At 42.5% G+C, this 18,709-nt stretch overlaps 1 protein-coding gene across 2 annotated transcripts in view; it reads left to right on the forward strand.

Moving 5' to 3' along the window:
• The window catches only part of tmem132e (transmembrane protein 132E), a 343,243-nt gene that overhangs the window by 309,898 nt on the left and 14,636 nt on the right, over nt 1-18,709 (forward strand). For both annotated transcript variants that reach the window (XM_087169786.1, XM_023430940.2), the window contains exons 6-7: nt 5,726-5,931; nt 12,751-13,030. In XM_087169786.1, coding sequence (XP_087025912.1) covers nt 5,726-5,931; nt 12,751-13,030 — 486 coding nt within the window. The remainder of the gene's footprint in view (nt 1-5,725; nt 5,932-12,750; nt 13,031-18,709) is intronic.

Raw genomic sequence — 18,709 nt, forward strand, 5'->3', positions numbered from 1 at the left:
CCTGTGTCTGCACATCACATCTCATGCCTGTGGTCATCCTGCACACATACTATACCTGGCTGAAGGCTCATTCCTCCACGCCTCACTTCCACATTTGTGTGACACATTTCCCTTCTGTGCAGCTCCAAATTTAGTATCTAAAAGACAAGAAGTTGGCTAATTAATATGTGCTTAAACATTCCTACAGCTTAGTTTAGAAGTGGCTTTAATGACTGAAGTTGTAGTAAATGCAAGAATGCTGAGATCTCATTTTGAAGGGTCCATCAACCCTGTGGTTGATATTCATGTTTTGCTTTTTTTGGGCCCTTTAGTTCCCATAAATGCTAAATGCATACAGAGATATTTTTGACAGCAGTGTTCATCCAACTTTATGGTAAAAGTTTGGGAAGGAGCCTTTTCTGTTTCAACATTGCAATGTCCTTGTAAAGCCAGATCCATAAAGACAAGGTTATCCCACTTTGTGTGAAAAAAAAAAGGGCTGATATGCACCCGAGCCCCCACCTCAAACCTATCCAACACCTTTGAGATGAACCGGAACGCCGACTGTGAGCCGGGCCTTATCAGTGTCCAACCTCACTAATGCTCTTGTGGCTGAAAGGGAGCAAATCCCTGCAGCTAGGCTCCAAGCTCTGGTGGGAAGCATTAAACCAGAAGAGTGAAGACTCTTTAGTAGGAGAGTAATGCCCGTAGTTCAACAGTCACATCAGGGTGTAATGTTCAGGTGTCCAATTACTGTCGGACATATAATGTAGTTTTGGTTTTATTTCATGAGGTTTTGAGATATCTGTGTCTAAGAGTTTCGCCTTAAACCTACTTTGGAGGTGAATAGGTTTGTTTTGAATGTTGTGAGCGATGTGAGTCCAATTCCATTCTCCTCTGCTGTATCAGGGTGGAGGCAACAATATTAGAGATGTGCTGTATATTTCAAAAAAACCTCTGCAAATAAACAATGGCTTCAGTGAACAAACCTTTAAAGGATATTGATCACGTTGCAGTATGAAATAAATAAAGTTATTTTATTAATCACACCCAAAAGGCTCCAGAGTCCCGGCTTTCCACAACAACAGATCATTTTCACACTCTACATCATTAATCCAACCAACAACGGGCTAATGGGGGCTGGCTCATTTAGCTAACAGAGCTAAATGAACTCATTGGTTTCGATGCTCTTGAAGCCAGAAAAGCTTCATAACCGCTACAAGTCACAATCCCAGTAATGCTAGCCATATGTCAGCTTTCATTCAGCGTCTATTTGATACATATGTTATCCCTAAATGGAAAGCCCATTTGGCAGAATGTTGTGGCAATTCATCTAGTGAATATTTCAAATTTGAAAATAAAAGTCATGGATAATTGCGGTTTCTGCTCAGAAGCACACGGCGCGCGGCGTGAATATGTGAACGTCATCGAGATGGCTCCATTTCTCTTCTGCACCAGTTTACTCGTTGTTGTGTGTGTCATTGACATTGAAACGTGGGAGGAGAAAACCACCTTTCTTCCTGGAGCCTGTTTGATCAAATTAAAGGAAATGAGAGCGAAGGAGCGCAGCAGCACCTACACATTTAACACATCACCTGCTGTGTTTTATCCCAGCAGAATGTTTGTTTCTGATTCCCTTTTGGGATTATTGCAACTCCAACATAGAAAAAAATGTGACAATATTGTTTATTTTATGTCTTCGCCCAGTTTTTGTGACGCCCCTTATTTTCTGACCGGGATGTTTGTGCATCTTCAACTCATACTATGTAACCATGGCGCTTGGACCTCCCGTCTCATGACCTTTCCTGCTGTCTAATAAAGTTTCCAACGTACTAAAAGTTGAAAAATATATACTGCGCTATACCAGAGTATGTCTTGCTGCTTATCCTCACACAACCCTGGACGGAAGTCGGAGAAAAAATCAACATGAGACATTAGATTGTCTTTACAGTTTTATTGTAATTACAAATTCCAGCTCTTACCACTGATTCCTTGTTGATTTTCAGCTTATTTTATCCAGGCAGATCATTGTTTTATTAATGGAATTGTGAATTATGAATTTTGGCATTACTGTTTAATGTGTTATCTTGTCATCTCTGTCTTTTTTAATTCCCGTCCACATAAACAGTAAACGTGTCTCTAAGAGACTAGAGTCACTTTTGATCAGAGTAGGTGTGTCAGTCTTCACTTTCCCTTCACTCTGGTCACTAGAAGTTCTTTCGCTCTTTGGTGCTTTTCCATTTAAGGTGAACAGCTTGTCATGGCGAGTGCCAGTCAGCATGTGAGAAGTTGTATAATGTTTTCTTGGGCTGTGGAGGAGCTTTGTCTTCCCCAGAGCCCGTGTAACAAACTTTGGGTACGGAGCTGGAAAGATGTTAATATTCATCAGGCCGCAGGGTCTAAAGGGCGAGTCATGGTTTCCATAATCCTCGTGGCCACAAGGGTCAGTGTGACGTCAATTGCATCAGCTGCCCAAGTCGGTGAGGGTCCACATGGACACCTGTGCAGATGTCAACATGCAGCCCTACATTTGAGACCGCACACACTTTCTCATTGTATATATGCACCGTATTCCACAACCTTGGTTCCATCCTCCTGTTCTTTTGCCTTTTCCGTGTCGTTCAGCTAAATACAGTAAACAAAGGAGCTCTTCTTCTTGCTGTCAGGAGGTTGCCACCATCTTTTATACTGCACATTGCAGCGGTTTTCTGGGGAAGGTGGGGTTGCCAAGCAGAGTCTTAGTCTGACAAATTATTTAGGTAAAACTAGCCAAACCCTACAGAGGATATGATCACTTCTACCGCCCCTCACTACCCAGGTGTACACCGGCCAAACACCAACAGTTAACACACATCAGCTCTGAGCCAAATCCAGTGTATTGAACATGAATGGTGCAAAAATTCATAACAACATATAATATGATAATATACGTAAAGCGTGGCTGCTAATTCCTTGGAGTTGTATAGACGCACATGCGTGTCCACTGATCATCCTGGTGTATGGTCAAGGCTTTCTTTTATCTCTCTTGCAAATCTCCCAACTTTGTAGAAGTGAAATACTTTGCCGCTGACTATCGCTGCTTTAAGAGGTCATGTGTAAATAATAAGCTGATGATGTAACGGCAGTGAATCTGTTTTAGCAGTTTGACTGCTCAAGATGGAATAAAATTATGGCCCGAGTTAAACACTGAATTATGTGAACAAATGTGTTTAACTGCTTTCCACCCAGAGTGTGGCTGAACGGAGGACTGCTCTGCTCTGAGTCTGTGGTGCTGTGTGGATGGTCACATTATAATAAAATGGCTTTAACGCGTTGAAGCACTCGCTTGAAGGACAGAAGCTGCTGCCTTCACTAGAACCGTTTGGGAAATTAATTCAGTTAATGTTATGGAATAAATGTGTGAAAGGCCCTTAGGTGTCTTCACCTTAATTAACCCAGCCAGTCTTTCACTCTGCATCATGTGACCAGTGCGCGACCAAATGAAGGCAGGACTCGCACTTGTCCTGATGATCTGTCTCCACCCAGGCAATCTGCTGGCACCATGGAAGATGCCACAGCGCATTAGCAGCAGTGTGACGGCATGTGGCGGCTCAGTGTGTGAAAGCCCTCCTCACCAAGCCCCCACAGGGCCACTGATACCCAGAGTTGCTAACAGCTTTTGACTTGCAATTAGCCAGCCAAGTTTATCAGCAGCAATAGCCGCAGGAGCTGAAGCAGTGCGGCGACCAGGGTACGCTTTCAGTTCAGTGTGTGCACTATGTGTGTGTGTGTGTGTGTGTGTGTGTGTGTCTTTTGGGTAGAAGGGACCGCATGTCAGACAGATGTTCTCGTCTCTACATACAACAAGCGGCGCTGTGATTAATCAAGGTGGCTGGGGGTCACTGTGTTGAGTTACTCCTTTTTCTCTCTTTTGTAACTCGGTTCACACAGATAAGACGACGCGGCAGACGGAACAATAACACACGAAGGCTGGAAACTCGATGGCCCATAAGGTCAAACCTTGCAAAATTGCATTAACCGAACCAGAGGGAAAGACTGTCATCTTAAGAAGTCCTTCCACCACCCACCCACTCTCCCCCACTCTGGCCTGTCTGCATGGAGGCGGGGAATTATATTACCGACCTCCTCCCAGTTATGATGAATCCTCAGCCCTGAGAAGACTGGCCAGCCCGACCTCCATTTGCGGGAGATTAGATCCTCTGATTACAATGCCAGCTACCTCCCACCACTAGATAAATCTTCGATGGGAGCCCAAAAGCAAAGCCCTCCAGATCCATTGCAGTTAATAATTTAGCGTTAGAGGGGGACAAGTATTCATGATAATTAAAATTGAGCTGGAGATTTTTGACTAGATGGGAAAGCTAAAGAATGACTTTAAGTTAAAAATGGCATTTGCTAAGACTTAAATTTAGAAATTTCCATGTACTGAATTCTTACTCTGTGTCAGCACTGTGTCACAAATGATATCACATTACACCGACGTCACATCAAAGGTGAAATGTTTGAATGTGTTTATTAATGTGCGATGTAGGTGTTATGAACTGACGCTCGTGTGCAAATGTCACAAAGCTGACAGCCGTCACATGATATGAATTGTGTGTTTGCCTAAAAGCTTTTGTTGGCATATTACGTGTCCGTATAATTGTTCATAGATCATTATGCAGAGAATCGGCAAGCGAGGTGGTGGGGTTAGGACGTGGTTTGAATGGCTAATTTGCACTGTACGCGCTTAACAAACACTGGGTTACTTAGAAGCTGTAATTTGGCTGCATAAAAGATGCAAATTAAATTAGAGAATAGCCCACAGCCAGTAAGCGTTGTTTACAGCAGTGGTTCTCCGCACTGTGCCTTCAAGGCCAGAGAGTCTGCAGGTTTTCACTCGGACCGAACAGAGCAGCAGCTGATTTTCACTGATTCGTTCCACGTCTCCGGTTAAGGCCTGTAAAATCAGCTGCTGCAGTGTTTGGATGGAATTAAAACCTTCAGACTCTGGAGCCTCGGTGGCACACGGCTGAGAGGCGCTGCTCTACAGCGTGCTAAACATCAACACACACAGCCTATTTTTAAAGAGCCGTTTCACCCAAATCACAAATAAAACACACAGCATCTTCTCATTTAAGTATTTTGGTTTTCAGATGTATGTGTCTGAGGTTTCTGCCACAATTCGGTGCAGGTGAATTTGTGGTTGAATTTGTTTGTGGTGAAAGATTTGAAACACTGAGAAATGATCTTTCCTCTCACTGTGGACAATCACCAGACCGCACTGAGAAGAGTTTTCATTGGGACTGTTTCAGTAGATAGAGGTGGAGAGAAGTTACTGTTTTTCATTTCATGCACCATTATTTTATTAGATTGAGGGTGGAAACTGTATAGAGAGAGATTTTTTTTAAAAACTGGCAAGTACAATAAAACCAAAATCTGCAAAAGTAGATCATAAAGGTTTTTTCTTTCTTTTTGTATTAGATTAGGGTGAGCCGGTCCTTAAAGTCAAAGTGGAAGTATCGGCAGAGATGGTTTATGTGCCGCGAACTTTCGCATCACATTCAGATCCCTAAAAGATCTTACTCCCCGCTGTGTATTTGCTTTGCTGAAAGTATCAACCTTGAAATGCTGCGTGATGAATCGTGGCGCTGACAGCTGCAGCCGTACCGTGCTGTATATCATCACACATCACTTATATCCTCCGCCACTGACATGACCATTACCATATAGATGGTCTCTGACTTCTGACCCTGATCTGTCCTAGGTGTCTTTGAATTGCGACTACGTGTTCGTCAACGGGAAGGAGACGCGGGGCTCCATGAACGCCAGGGTTATCTTCAGCTACGAGCACCTGAGCGCGCCGCTGGAGCTAACTGTCTGGGTGCCCAAACTTCCCCTGCAGGTGGAACTTTCTGACAACAATCTCAGCTTCATCAAAGGCTGGAGGGTTCCCATCCTGCCCGACCGAAGGTGAGGCCTCAGGCAATTTGATACAGTTACCATTGATTTAATGTCATGTGGAAATTACAGTTTCATGCAACTTGGGTCTTATTTTTCATAGCTTCAGCTGTGTGGAATAATAACACTGTACTCAACACTAAAGACGTCAGAAAGGGCGAGAAACACGAGCGGTCAGATGATCGGAGAGGTTGTAAACAAACCCCAGACGAGACAGATTTACTTCAAAGAACTGTAAAATGATTAGCTGTTCCTCACAGTAGAGAAACCAACTTCCTGCTTCACCTTTTACCCTTACATTCTAATTGTTGTGCACATAGTAGTGACGGCTCTGATGTCTTTGCATGTATGCTTAAATCATCCTCCCACCACCCACCCACCACCCGAACAAATTAATTTCCACGATTTAGACCCACAACCGATCACACATTACCATTATTTCTCTCAGTGGGATGTTGCATGTGATGACAGAGTACCGTGTTACACTGAAGTGGGCAGGTTTTAAATAAACATTTATTTAAAGTAAAAGTTCTTCTGTTCTGGTAAAATGAAAATGGCAACAGGTATTTCCACAATAGCCTGAGCACATTTTTCACACATATTTTAGAGAAGGTTATTCATATTTTCCTCATACATTATTTACTATTTTGCTCACTCACAACTCATCTGCTGTAACTACGATGAGATGATACTGTGACCCAACGTCATGGAGAAAACTGTATATTACATATGAGGGAGAACGTCTTCACTCTCCTTTGTTTCCTCATCTTTGTCCTTTGCTAAAAAGGAGCAAAGTCGGAATCGGCCCGCTGCAGTGGAATATATTTTGGATGTCTTATTTGTAGATAATTACCAGAGGAATCATTATAACAAAGTGCAAAAGTGCCTGGAACATCACAGTCTCAAACATTAGAAAGTAAAAAGCGGTCCAGCCTCTTCTCTGTTTTCCAGGATTTTATGTGTAGTTGCTTGTTTTGCTCCAATTAGATTCTCTGGCTGAAGCACACAGCAGAAATGTACCTCTGAGGCTACTTGAGCCTCTCAAGTGCAAATTGATCTACGAGGTTGTCATGTATGTGTCATACCCATCGGAACGCATTTTTTACAACAAGTTTTGGAAGATGGCGTAATTTGACTTTGAGTAAGAACACAGAAGTCTTCTCAAAGTGAATATTGGCTGCACTTTCAGACAGGTAATGATGTTTTTGGACTAATAAGCAGGTAATTTGGGATGTTGCTCTGGATTCAAACTGATGGTCAGAGTTAAACTGCTGTTGCAGCTGTACTTCCAGGAGGCTGCTGATCTGTTGATGCGGTAACGCTGGTCATGTTTTCCATTTAACTGTCTTAAGTGTTTTTTTGCTTCATGTGCAGTACAGCCGTGTATTTTCATAATATCTGTGACCTTTTATACTGCGATTATTCTTGTACAATGTTTATATTCTTGCCATTTTAAGGAATCCAGGGCAATTGTGTGGTTGTCATGTCAATATTATAGAATGTTTTGTCCATAGAAGGAATCCAGTAGACAATAAAAATAAGAAAAACGAATGAAGTGTTGGCTACAGGCCTTAAAGATATAACACCTTCAGATGTGGGAAAAATGGCACCAGTGGGAGATTAAGGTTGTTTGCGCCAGGACCCCGATGAAAAATGCGGTCTTAGGTTAAGGAACCTAGGCTCATTAAAATATCCCTGCATTTTTGTCATGCATGGAGCAGTAACAAACAGGCCCACAACCCTTCATTTAGGAAATGTTTAATGGGAGCATTAACACTCACGCGGGTGGCTCCTGTCGTCGCTGCTGGAGTACATCACCATAGACCAAATCCATTTCTACCCAACCTGAATACAAATGGTGTGTTTAAGGAGTTGTTTGAAGAATGAAGGTATTTCCAATGACCTAGAGTGCTCGAAAAAACATCTCGCACAGCCTCATTTTTCAAAGATCCCCGATGAGCTATAATGGGCTGTAGATGGTATATTATTTTGACATGAAAATGTGTCTTAAATCCGCACTTTAGTGCCTCTCATTTGTTTTTGTTTTGTTTTTTTTGTAAAGGGCCTAGCCAATCAAAGCACAACCCTGCAGATGAGGAATCATATATGTGTTTCTCAGACCTCGTTATTTTGAATGGTGTTCGCAGTTTGTCCGGTGTTTCCAGGCCTCAGGGTTTGCCGACGGTCTCATAAGGTATAATTCTCGGATAACAATGTTATATAGTTGCTCCCTGTTGCCTGAATATCAACAGTTGGACTAGTTGCTTCAAACAAGTTGGTGTAGTTTTTCTGTTTTCTTTTTTTTTTTCTGCACTGTGTATCTCAATTCTTCCAACCTATTTTCTATGCGTCCTTTGTGCCTTGGTGAAAACAGTAATCAAAAACCGCTCGTGGGCCATTTTTGGGCCGCTCTGATTTCCACACAGCCAGGCCAGAGGAATACATTTCTCTGAAGGTGAATCTTTTCACTGTCTTTTTGACAGTCATTTGGATTTACAGAGAGCGTGTAATTTTCATTACTTTTCCCTGTAGTTGTTTGTGGAAGCAGGAAACTGCGGACAAAGATGGCTCTCATCATACTTGATAGTGCCACATGCAGGTTATTGAGGCTGCTGATCCACTGACCACTAGGGACTGTGAGTCTTTGTGTTTTCAGTGTGCCGCAGGACTTGGTGCTATTTAAACATGAAATATGCTGTGTTTTTACAACAAAAAGTAATTACCACTTTAATTTCAGGCCTAAGCTTAATTACCAAATAACTCAATAACGTGGGCTGTAGTCATTAGTAGCATGCAGCTTGCACTGTTACCCTCTGTTTGAAAGGAAAATCAAACAAATACAGGCCAAGCAGTGCAAACAAAAGCAGTTCCTGCTCATGTATTTATGCACATCTTAATTGATTCATTCATTATTTGTTTTGTTTTGAAAATAGCCTACGTCTCATCTCATGGGTACCTGTATTGGTTGTCAAAGTGTCAGTGCTGATAGTCCATGTTGGTCACGCTTATCACTTAATGGATTCACATACAGGCACGTGTTGTTTTCAGATATTTCACACGTTAAATGTAAGACATCACACATGAATACATCAGCTTCTCTTGTGGACAAAACCCTCCTAACGCAAGGTCCTGTTTGCTCGGTTGCCATAGAAATGTAGACGTTTCCATGAACCTGATCACCTGTAGGACTTCTCGTCTATGTTGGCTTAAAAGTTGAGCGTGACAGTTTGTTTCTTGACCTTGAAATCTCACACATGGGCATGTACAACATTTCACATGTAATGTTATCTTACTCATGGTCATAAATAGTGTTAGCTGGTGTTCACATTTGGAGATGGCATGAAAATTGATCACATTTTGGCTTCTTTAAGACTCAAACCCAAAGTTCAGGAATTTAGGATTTAAATTAAACTACTTTGTGACTTGCAAAATAGCGACCTGGACATGTGCCATTTACAAAACGTGACCATTGCCAACAGCTGCCTGCGAGACTGGGGCAAACTCTATTGTGCCAAGACGCTGCGGAGGGAGAGATTAGACAGACAGCGACAGGATTTATGAGAAATCATCTTAAAGCATCACTGGCTTGAGACAGCAGGTTGTATTTGTCTCAACCTTGGTCTTGTTTGTTTACAGTCATTATAAAGTGCTGCGATAATGAATTAAATGTTGTTTTCAAAGGCCTCACAAAGCACTGTAAATAACACCTTAAACCAAGACGGAGAATAACAACTCGGTGCAGCTGATTAGTCGTCTGGAAGACACTCCAGTAACACCAAATCATGATGATTATCTGCATCAGAATCTGCTAAAGCTGCTTTATTTTGTGATTATTAGACTGAATTGTTGTCTTTTCACTAACCCCTCTCAATCCTCCTCATCACTCACTGCTTATTTTCCTCCTCTCACAAGCGTACTGATTCTCCTTTACACGACCTCTAACCTCCCACACTCTTTCCCTCGCTTCCTTAACTCTTTTATTTTCCTTCCTGTTGCAGTCTCTCCATCCTACATTCCCTTACTTCTGCGAAGTGACACATTCTGAACCTTCATGCGCAGCAAGGTCTCTTGGCCTGCAGTGGGCCTTTGCTACAGTGCAGCAGAATTGCTCACTGGCTGCATTATCCAGTAACATGCTCTAAAAAAGGAAAGAAAGTGTAATCGGGCGGGCAGCTCGTGTGCACTGAAGCTTTAGCTTGTACGGTTGTATCAGAGACTCTAATAAGAACAGACAATATTCTTCTGGGGGAGAAAATATATCAACCTTATTTTCAGGTACAGACTTGGGAAGGTAAACTTTTACTGACCTGAGCCAGGAGTTGCCAAACTCCTTGACAGAGACAGAGGGAGTCTTACTGTCTCACTGGGTTTTTCTCTACCTTAACTGAATGAGTAACTGAGTGTGCAGTCTCAGCGTCTGCTGTGGAGTTAACTCGCTTACCTTCTAAGTACCACATCCGCTACGTGTCCTGAAGCTGCACTGTCAGTCTCCAACACACAGAAGAAAGTCAAGATGACGTCCAGTGCCGGAGATCCAATGAGAACTGGAAGAAAAGTGTCTCATTGCTGACATCACCTTTAGGTTCCAGTTTCCCAATTCCCAATGGAAAAACATCAGGCAGTTGCTTTTGAATAGGAGTCCTGTTTTGGGGTTATTTAAAGGATACTCCAGACACACAAGAGACAGATTCAAAAAGAAAAAAGTTAGTGCAACAAAGGCCAACATATCATGACTTTCCCCTAATATCCCTAATAAAGCTGGATCCAGCATTTCTCAGCAAGAAGCATCTTTCTTATTAAACCAGCCCCCACCTGCTAAACAGCCACGCCTTTCCACCTCCACACCTCTAGTGTGCATCGGCTTCCGGTTAATTTTAGAATCCATTTTAAAATTTTAGTGCTGACTTTTACATGGCGAGGCTCCACGGTGCATTATTAAACTTCTACACCTCCACTCCACTAGCTGGACTCTTAGATCCTCTACCAAGGGTGGAACATCAGATTCGTCTTCAGGCCCGCGGGCGATCGTGCATTCCAGTCGGCGGCTCTTCAGCTTTAGAATAGCCTTCCATTAAGCCTGCGGTCCGTGGACAGAGTGTGTGGACTACTTTAAAAAGCTGCTAAAAAGCCATTTGTTCAGACAGGCCTTTAAGTAGCATGTGGCACCCTGTGCTTTAATCTGACATCCTTAATCTATTTCTCTTTATACATTTTAATAACAATAAACTTTGCTCGCTTGCTAGTGTGCAGCGCAAGACCTTCTGTCATAGATTTAAAGTCTCAAAGTCCAGCCAGAGATGACCCTGTTGACGTCAACACGGGTTACACTTTCATACTTCCAAACGTTCCAACCCATATGCAAGATTATTGTTACCTGCGAATGGTTAAATTGCTACAGTAAAGCCGGATTGTGTTGGTACAAGCTATCTTCTTTGCGTCGTTACCGTTTTCCTGACTGTTTGTACTAATGTAATCCGCTGTTGCTCTAACTAATGCAGTCAGGCCCTCGCTCTCCATGTCCGTGAGTCCTACCTGTAAAGTCAGTCATTTTCCTTTGCATTGAATTCATAATGGCTCCAACACATTGTTAGAAAATCACACAGCGACTGTGAAAGTGCTTTACATTTTTAATTCATTTTCCAAGCAACAAAACGCAACCAACCGTAGACGCAGAAGTGAAAAGTCCATGACCCGAGCTTAATCGGAGAGAAAGAGGTTCATGAGGTGAAGTTAAAGTTGCTCGATTGAACAGCTACAATCAGGTACCTCCAATGACCCGTGAGAGCCTTATGGGAGGCCCTTTTAGTCCTAAACATCCTATAACCTGCCAGTGCAAAGTCATAGGCAGAGCAGAGTGCTGAAGTATTGGTGGGAATGATGAGGTGTGGAGAGGCAGTGTGCTAAGATGAATTAATAATCAAACCCATTAGGTGGGACAGGGTTGAAAGGTACGCTCAATGATGCATTTCACTGTTGAGAGAGTGTATTCTAAGCGGCCATGAGACCTCAGTGACAGAAGTGCTTAGCCTAATAATCGGACCTGTTCCCCGAGTCAATGGGTGGGATATATACTTTGTCGGTGGCTGACAGCCCCGCTGCCTTCCCTGAATCTCAAGTTGTTCAGATAGTTAAGTCAAAGCAAAGATTAAGCAGAGGAGAGCTTTTTAAGGAGAAACTGGCAGACTGTCAAACCTGCTGAGGGAAGTTGGGTACCTCATACATCTCGCTGTAGAGCAGATTGCACTCGGCGGGGGATGCACCTGGCATGTTTAACCCCGCTGCCCAGGGCTCCTGTGAAATAAGAAGGGCACCGGTCCAAAACTCTGCTTTTTGGTGCTTATCTCCTTCCCTGCTGGCATGGAGGACATTTTCCTCATCGCCGCTACATCAGAACAGATAATGTGATGGATTTGTGTGGAGCTGTGCCAGGTTTCTCATCAGTTTTATGATGTCAATTTTTTAAAAAGAGTAGAGACCCTTAAGAACAGAAGGCACAAATTCAGATGTAGAATCGTGCCACTGTGTTGAGCATAATTGAACAGCAGCTGCTCAGTTTGAAGAAGTTATGATTGCTGATGGCTTTTGCTTCTTGAGGTTTTTATCAGTGGTTTTCAATCTTGTGGGTGGCCAGTTCCAAACACACTGTGCCAAATCCTGCGTACTGAGTTTAGCCTCTCATGTTTTTTATCTCAGTTGCCACACCTGGCTAAAATTGGTACCCACAGTTTTCATGAGTGCTTTAGGATAGCTCCTGCTACTGTTGCTATCTTTGCCGCCAGTTAGATCAATGTTTAATGCATTTTCTTTCTTTCTTTCTTTCTTTCGCCCAAGGAGCACCAGAGACAGCGACGCAGACGACGAAGACGACGAGCGCCGGGTGAGCCGAGGCTGCACGCTGCAGTACCAGCGGGCCCTGGTCAAGGTGCTGACCCAGTTCCACACCACCTCCACAGAGGGAACCGATCAAGTCATCACCATGCTGGGACCCGACTGGCAGGTGGACGTCACTGACCTGGTCCAGGACTCCCTGAAGGTGGCCGACCCCAGGATAGCGGAGTTGGTGGACAGGACTATCCTGGTGGGCCTGGAGCTGGGATCCACCACGCTGAAGGTAAATTCACCTCCTTTTTACGTGTCAGTGCTGACAATTCACATAAATCAGGAGTGAAAAATGAAGTGTCTAGCAGATGACGAATGATGCGTCGGAGTGAGGAGCATGAAAGTAGGCGCGGTGCTCTCCACAGCCACCACACACAAAGTGAGTTTTAGAGATGAGGGAGTAAGATTTCAAACTTAGAGCTCATTACTCTTTCTGAGTTTGCAGCAGCTGTTGGAGGCTGAAGGAAGCTGGTTCCTCTGAAGACTGTCAATGCATTACTTCAAGGATAATGCCCATTTAGATTGTAGTTCTGGTCATCATTTCTATTTGTTATGATAACATCGCACTCATTAAAATATATATGCTGATGTTTAGGGAGACTATGACAACACTACAGCAGCGTCCGACAGGGTGAGGAAACATGAGCAGCCAGGCAGTCGGGCAGGCTGTAAATAAACCAACAGTTTATCCAGATTATCTAAAGAGAGCACACCTGAAATGTCCGTAATAATCCCTCATTACTCAGAAGACAAGTCGATAAGACGTGATGAATGTTGCAGCACACGGTGTGGGTAGTAATTTTACCGTTTATCTCCATTTTCTTTTTCAGATAAGTTTAGCTAACTGGGGGGATTGTCTGATGGTTCGATTGTTTGTGGTCCTTGCGCCGTTTAATTTAGCAATTAACTCGGTCTTGTCTAATCTATGAACATTACACTGGAATTGTAATGAACAAGATTCATCCTTGAGGTTTACACAGTATTTTCACAATCATGCCTCGATTTTTATCCTCTTTCTTTTTCGTCTGCATCTATTCGACAGCAAAAAAAACCTTGACTCTCTGTGAGTGGATGCCACTGTTGATGTCCTCTTCTCTCAAGCAAAAGAGCTGCCTGACAGAAAGTGCACATAAATGCATCAGACGAGACAGGGTCAGAAGTCCTTATAAGGGAAACTGCAAAAGTTATGACTCCTGCGCAGTGATTTACCGACGCTTCACATGGTCATTTATGAGGACGGAGGGAACTAACGGTTGGTGAGAGTTTTGATCACCGTGAAAGATCACAGTTTCAGCCTGTCGGGAGAAAGAATAGTCGCCTGATGGATGTGTCTGATGATGGAGAAATAGGGAGGAAAGATATAAGTCGCCAATCCATCATTTTAAATGAGCAATGGATCATCTGTAATCTGCTGAAGGGTATGAATAATTATACATCAATTTACCACCAGACGTAACTTGCCACATTGGCTCATAGCAATTGTGAATATGTAAATAAATAAATAAATGAATAGAAATGATTACATCCCTCAAACAACTTTAAAAAGATGGATTGATTTGGAACAACATGCTAGAGCCGGTCTGGAGATGTTAGATTACTCAAAACTAATGTGGTTGGATTGCTGTGATGTAGAAATAAATAAACGGGTCAGTTGGCCGCCACGCTTCCTTTCTACACGACGATCACCTTGTCAGACATCATTTAACTATTATCAGTATGAGAGGGAACAGACATTTGTCCTGTGTGGTCGTTTTCGTTGGAGGACTTGTTGCATCTAGCAGAGGTTGAGGTATTTCACTGGGTAAGTGAAAAAGCTGGTGCTCCTAGATGAAAAGTCAGAGGATCACTAAAATTTTTATTATTCACCCTCTAAACATCACGAATGTCTGTACGAAATTTCATACGACCCATCCAGTTGTTGTTGAGATTTTTCCGTCTGGTGGTGGAACGGCTGCCACGCTGCCACGCTGCCAACATGACTGGTAAACTTAGAGGACAATTTACGTTGCATCTTTTCTGCAGGTGTGACTGAGTGATGAAAGTGCAGGGCAACTTTAAAAAATAACAAACAAACATTAGAAACAAAACACCACAAAGGAAACAGAATTGAGATCTCTGAGGACTCACTTTTCGTTCACACACGGGTGTCTGATGGCTCACGAAACTCAAATTACAAAGGCGTTAAAAGATCCTGTTGAGAGCATATTTTACATTGAACGGAGATATTGTTATGCTGATTTTGTGAAAATGAACAGTATATATCTCAACAATGGTCCTCTTACAGAAACGATCAGTCTGTTGGAGGATTTGAATTAGTCTTTGGGTTTGGGAGACTCAAATTGTCCACCAGCTCATGAATATGAATGAAGAGAAGAAGCTTTTGTCCACTAAGTGCAATATCCCAGACATTCCATTTTCTTTGTTTTTGGAAGGAGGGTTGATGATTATTGCATGAATAAAAGTATTGCTATGTTGAATTACACAGGTCTGCTTAATGGGAAGACTCAAAGGTGAAAATATGTGAGGTTTGGAGGTTAAACTATTACAAGAGAAGGTCTTAATTATGCCACAGAAAGAAATGTTTATACGCTGCGATTACGGGGCAGAATCGTGACTTTCAAAGAATTCACCAAACCTGGTGGGAGTCGGGCATTTAATCCAGAGGATTACTGAACAATAGCTGCTTCTCAAAGTGAAAAGCCAGAGTTGGACAAAATTAACTGTTAGTCCTCGGAGCCGAGATTATTTCATTAATAGCTGCAAGCGTGCAATCATCTTCCAAAGTCTAATCTATAGAATCTTTCCTCTCACAGGAAAATGAAAGTGCAATGTTCACTCTTTGCCGGGTAAACACTGTGAAATGTATCTCAACAATGTGATCCCAGGTTCAATGTTAATTTCACTGTGTGATTTAAATGGAAGGAAAAAAGACAGGAGCTGGAGGTTAGTGTAGTGAATGTGCAGCACGGCAAGTTCCTCCAACAACACAGGCCCATCTCAATTTTAAAATTCAGTAATCTATACCACGGTCAAGCTGCTCAAATATAATCTTTATGTATTTTTTGAAGTAGACGTATGTAATCTATGAAACAGTATGAGTGAGGCGATAATAAATGCATTGAAATGTTCTGGTTCATTTGCACGAAATGATAAATTCAACATCCAACTCTTCCATGTATTGAAATATTCAGGTATATAGATGCTGCTCTCATGTTACATATGTATAGATCTAACATCAAAAAGCATGCCTGTTTTTTCTGTTAATACACTCAGGACGTTGCTCCTACAAGCACATATCTGAAAACACGTACATGAACACATCATTTCATGCATCTGTGAACAAAGTCCCACATCGCCGCCTCTTTCCCAAGGTGTCAGAAGCAGGAGAGCGGCGACTCATGGCCGCGGACATTGGTCACATTTCATCCCTCCTCTTTCTCTGCGTTCTTTGATCTGTCCAATTAAGTTAATAATGTCCCCCAACAAAGTCATTTTATTGGAGTGGCTATGAGGAGCAACGGGCCGACTGCTCTGTTGCAAGTGTCTGTAGCTGTCGAGGGAACCCTTCGCCTGGCAGGGGGTGCGGAGCTTTACTCTGCAGCTGCGGCACCCACTCTGCTCCGCGACGTGGGAAGCTCTGTAATTGCCTGAAAGTTTACAGGACGGTAAAAGTTGAAAGCGAGGGTCATGTTTTCATTTTTCACTGCATTTCAAGAGGTATTACATTTGTATTTCATCAGTTCATCCTCTTGGAAGAGAAGCACTTTGTCTTTTGTGCAAACAAGCATAAAGAGGCACGATACATCTCAGTGCTCGTCAATGTTAATTACACTGATGGAAAGCATAATGAAAAATGCCCCTCATTCGTACAAAACCAAGGCGAGAGCTTGTTGGACTCAAAGTGTAACCAGACGAAATTGATCTGTCACTTAATTTCACAAAAATGGATCAAGGTTCAATTTGCTAAAACCCTCTCTTCTGAATCGCGAGTTGTGTTTTGTTGGGAGTTGTCTTTATTGAAGTCATACATGAGTACTGTCTGACCTTGTTATCTGTGTGTGCTACTTAATCCATTTTAGCAGACAACAAAGAGTTACACAACAACCAGGGACAAACTTCAAGGTGATTTTTCTTATATTTTGAACCTGTGAATCAGGTTTATCATAGTCTATAAAAATTATTTTACTTTATTCACTGCTCTAAATTTACTCTATGCCCTAATTTTAACTTCTAAAATGAAGAAAATATATAATTTTACATGATGCACAAAGAACTCGTTTAACTATTTTTTATTTCTATATTTATTTCTCTCCAAATTTTTTATTTCATTTTTTTCTTTCTTATTTATACACCAGGGGAGTTCCCGAACGGATGAAGCTGTTTGTATATTTCTTAAAAACAAAGATAAGACTACACCATGTGTCTTCTCACTTTGACAGTCCCAAGGGGCAGCAAGAAAAAAAAACGGTTTGAATTCAAGAAAAGAAAAAGTACTTTAATTGTGCGGGGTTCATATAATGTCACATTCTGTTTGGTGAGATTTCCCACCAGTCTCCCAATCAGACGCAGACATTATTTTTAGGCGTACAGTATAAATCTGCAGCGGCTGAATTAGTAGGAATGACATGGTTTAACTGCAGCTCAACTTCGTGATTTAGTGCCACTTTAATTTTTAACTTTTAAATTGCCTTCTGTAGATCCTCCTGCATTTTCACCTGTGTTGAAATAGGGCAATGCAAAGGTATTAATGACCTCTTCTCAAGGTCTCTTCAGAATGGAGCTCACTCCAAACCGATATGTGTAATTTTCTGGGGAGGATGCTTCGTTGCCTGAAAGGTGCCTGGTTTTCCTCAGGTGTTTTTCTGCTACAGTAGAAAGTCTGAAATCTACAGCTTGCATGAATAAATCCTCCACTGATATTCTGTTGCACCATGCAAAAGTGTGATTTATTGAACACAAGGTTTGAGTACAGAAGCGCGGAGTGTGGTAGGGAGAAAATAATGTAGTGTGATGCAAGTAATATGCACTGGCATGAGTGAGCACTCAGCCACAGTTAGGGAAGAAACTCTGCCGGTCAGTGTCAATCTGCTGCTTGGACTCATCATTGATCCTCGGCTTCCTGTGAAGGCCACCAACACGACGGCATATATCCACAGCCGTACGCTCAGCGGTGACAGACAGAGCAGCTCCTAGCTGAAGAACATGTAATGTGTAACTGCTTTCGTGCTTCACTTCACTTCCTCCGCCTGCAGCACCGATGACAAATTCAACTGGGAGCTGGGCTCAAAGTAGCTCCACAACTGCAGCTGACCCCGCCGTGCTGGCAGAGACAAATGCAGATGACAGACATGGAACACATTCATCATTCATTACTCGGAGTAGTGAATCAATATTCACCCCAGACCGTTAAATTTGGTCAAAATAGCTCTGTTTACTTTCAGGCTGGAGGTTCTGGCTTTTCATATGTTAATTATCACCCACCAGCAGGAGTGGAGAAAAGAATTTGGAAGAAAAAGAAACAGACTTAGTCAAAGATTGTTTTTTTTTTTTTTTTTTCTTTTCTTTACTTTTCTTTCACCAGCGTTGACCCCGTCTAATTAGGACTTTAAATAAAGCCTGCCACAAGATTCAAATTGTTAATGAAATTGGTCTGCTGAACGTAACATGAAATAGCTTATTTGAACACTGTGTGAAAATATTTTCGGTCCATTGTGAAACTTTGGCGGTACTAATTAGACTGTAGGCGGTCCGCTGATGTGGCCCACGACACACTTGTGGTCACACTGCTAAAAGAATGTGTCCCAGACCACCTTCAAATGTGGTCGGATCTCAGTCAGTGAGTCTCAGAGCCACATGAGACACGTGTTAATGCCAGGGACGGACAGGACCATCGTGACCATCGAGGGGGGGG

This window comes from Seriola lalandi, unplaced genomic scaffold (genome assembly GCF_002814215.2).
Source record: "Seriola lalandi dorsalis isolate HSWRI2012SDOR001 ecotype SW California unplaced genomic scaffold, Sedor1 jcf7180002054914, whole genome shotgun sequence".
Classification (NCBI taxonomy): domain Eukaryota; kingdom Metazoa; phylum Chordata; class Actinopteri; order Carangiformes; family Carangidae; genus Seriola; species Seriola lalandi.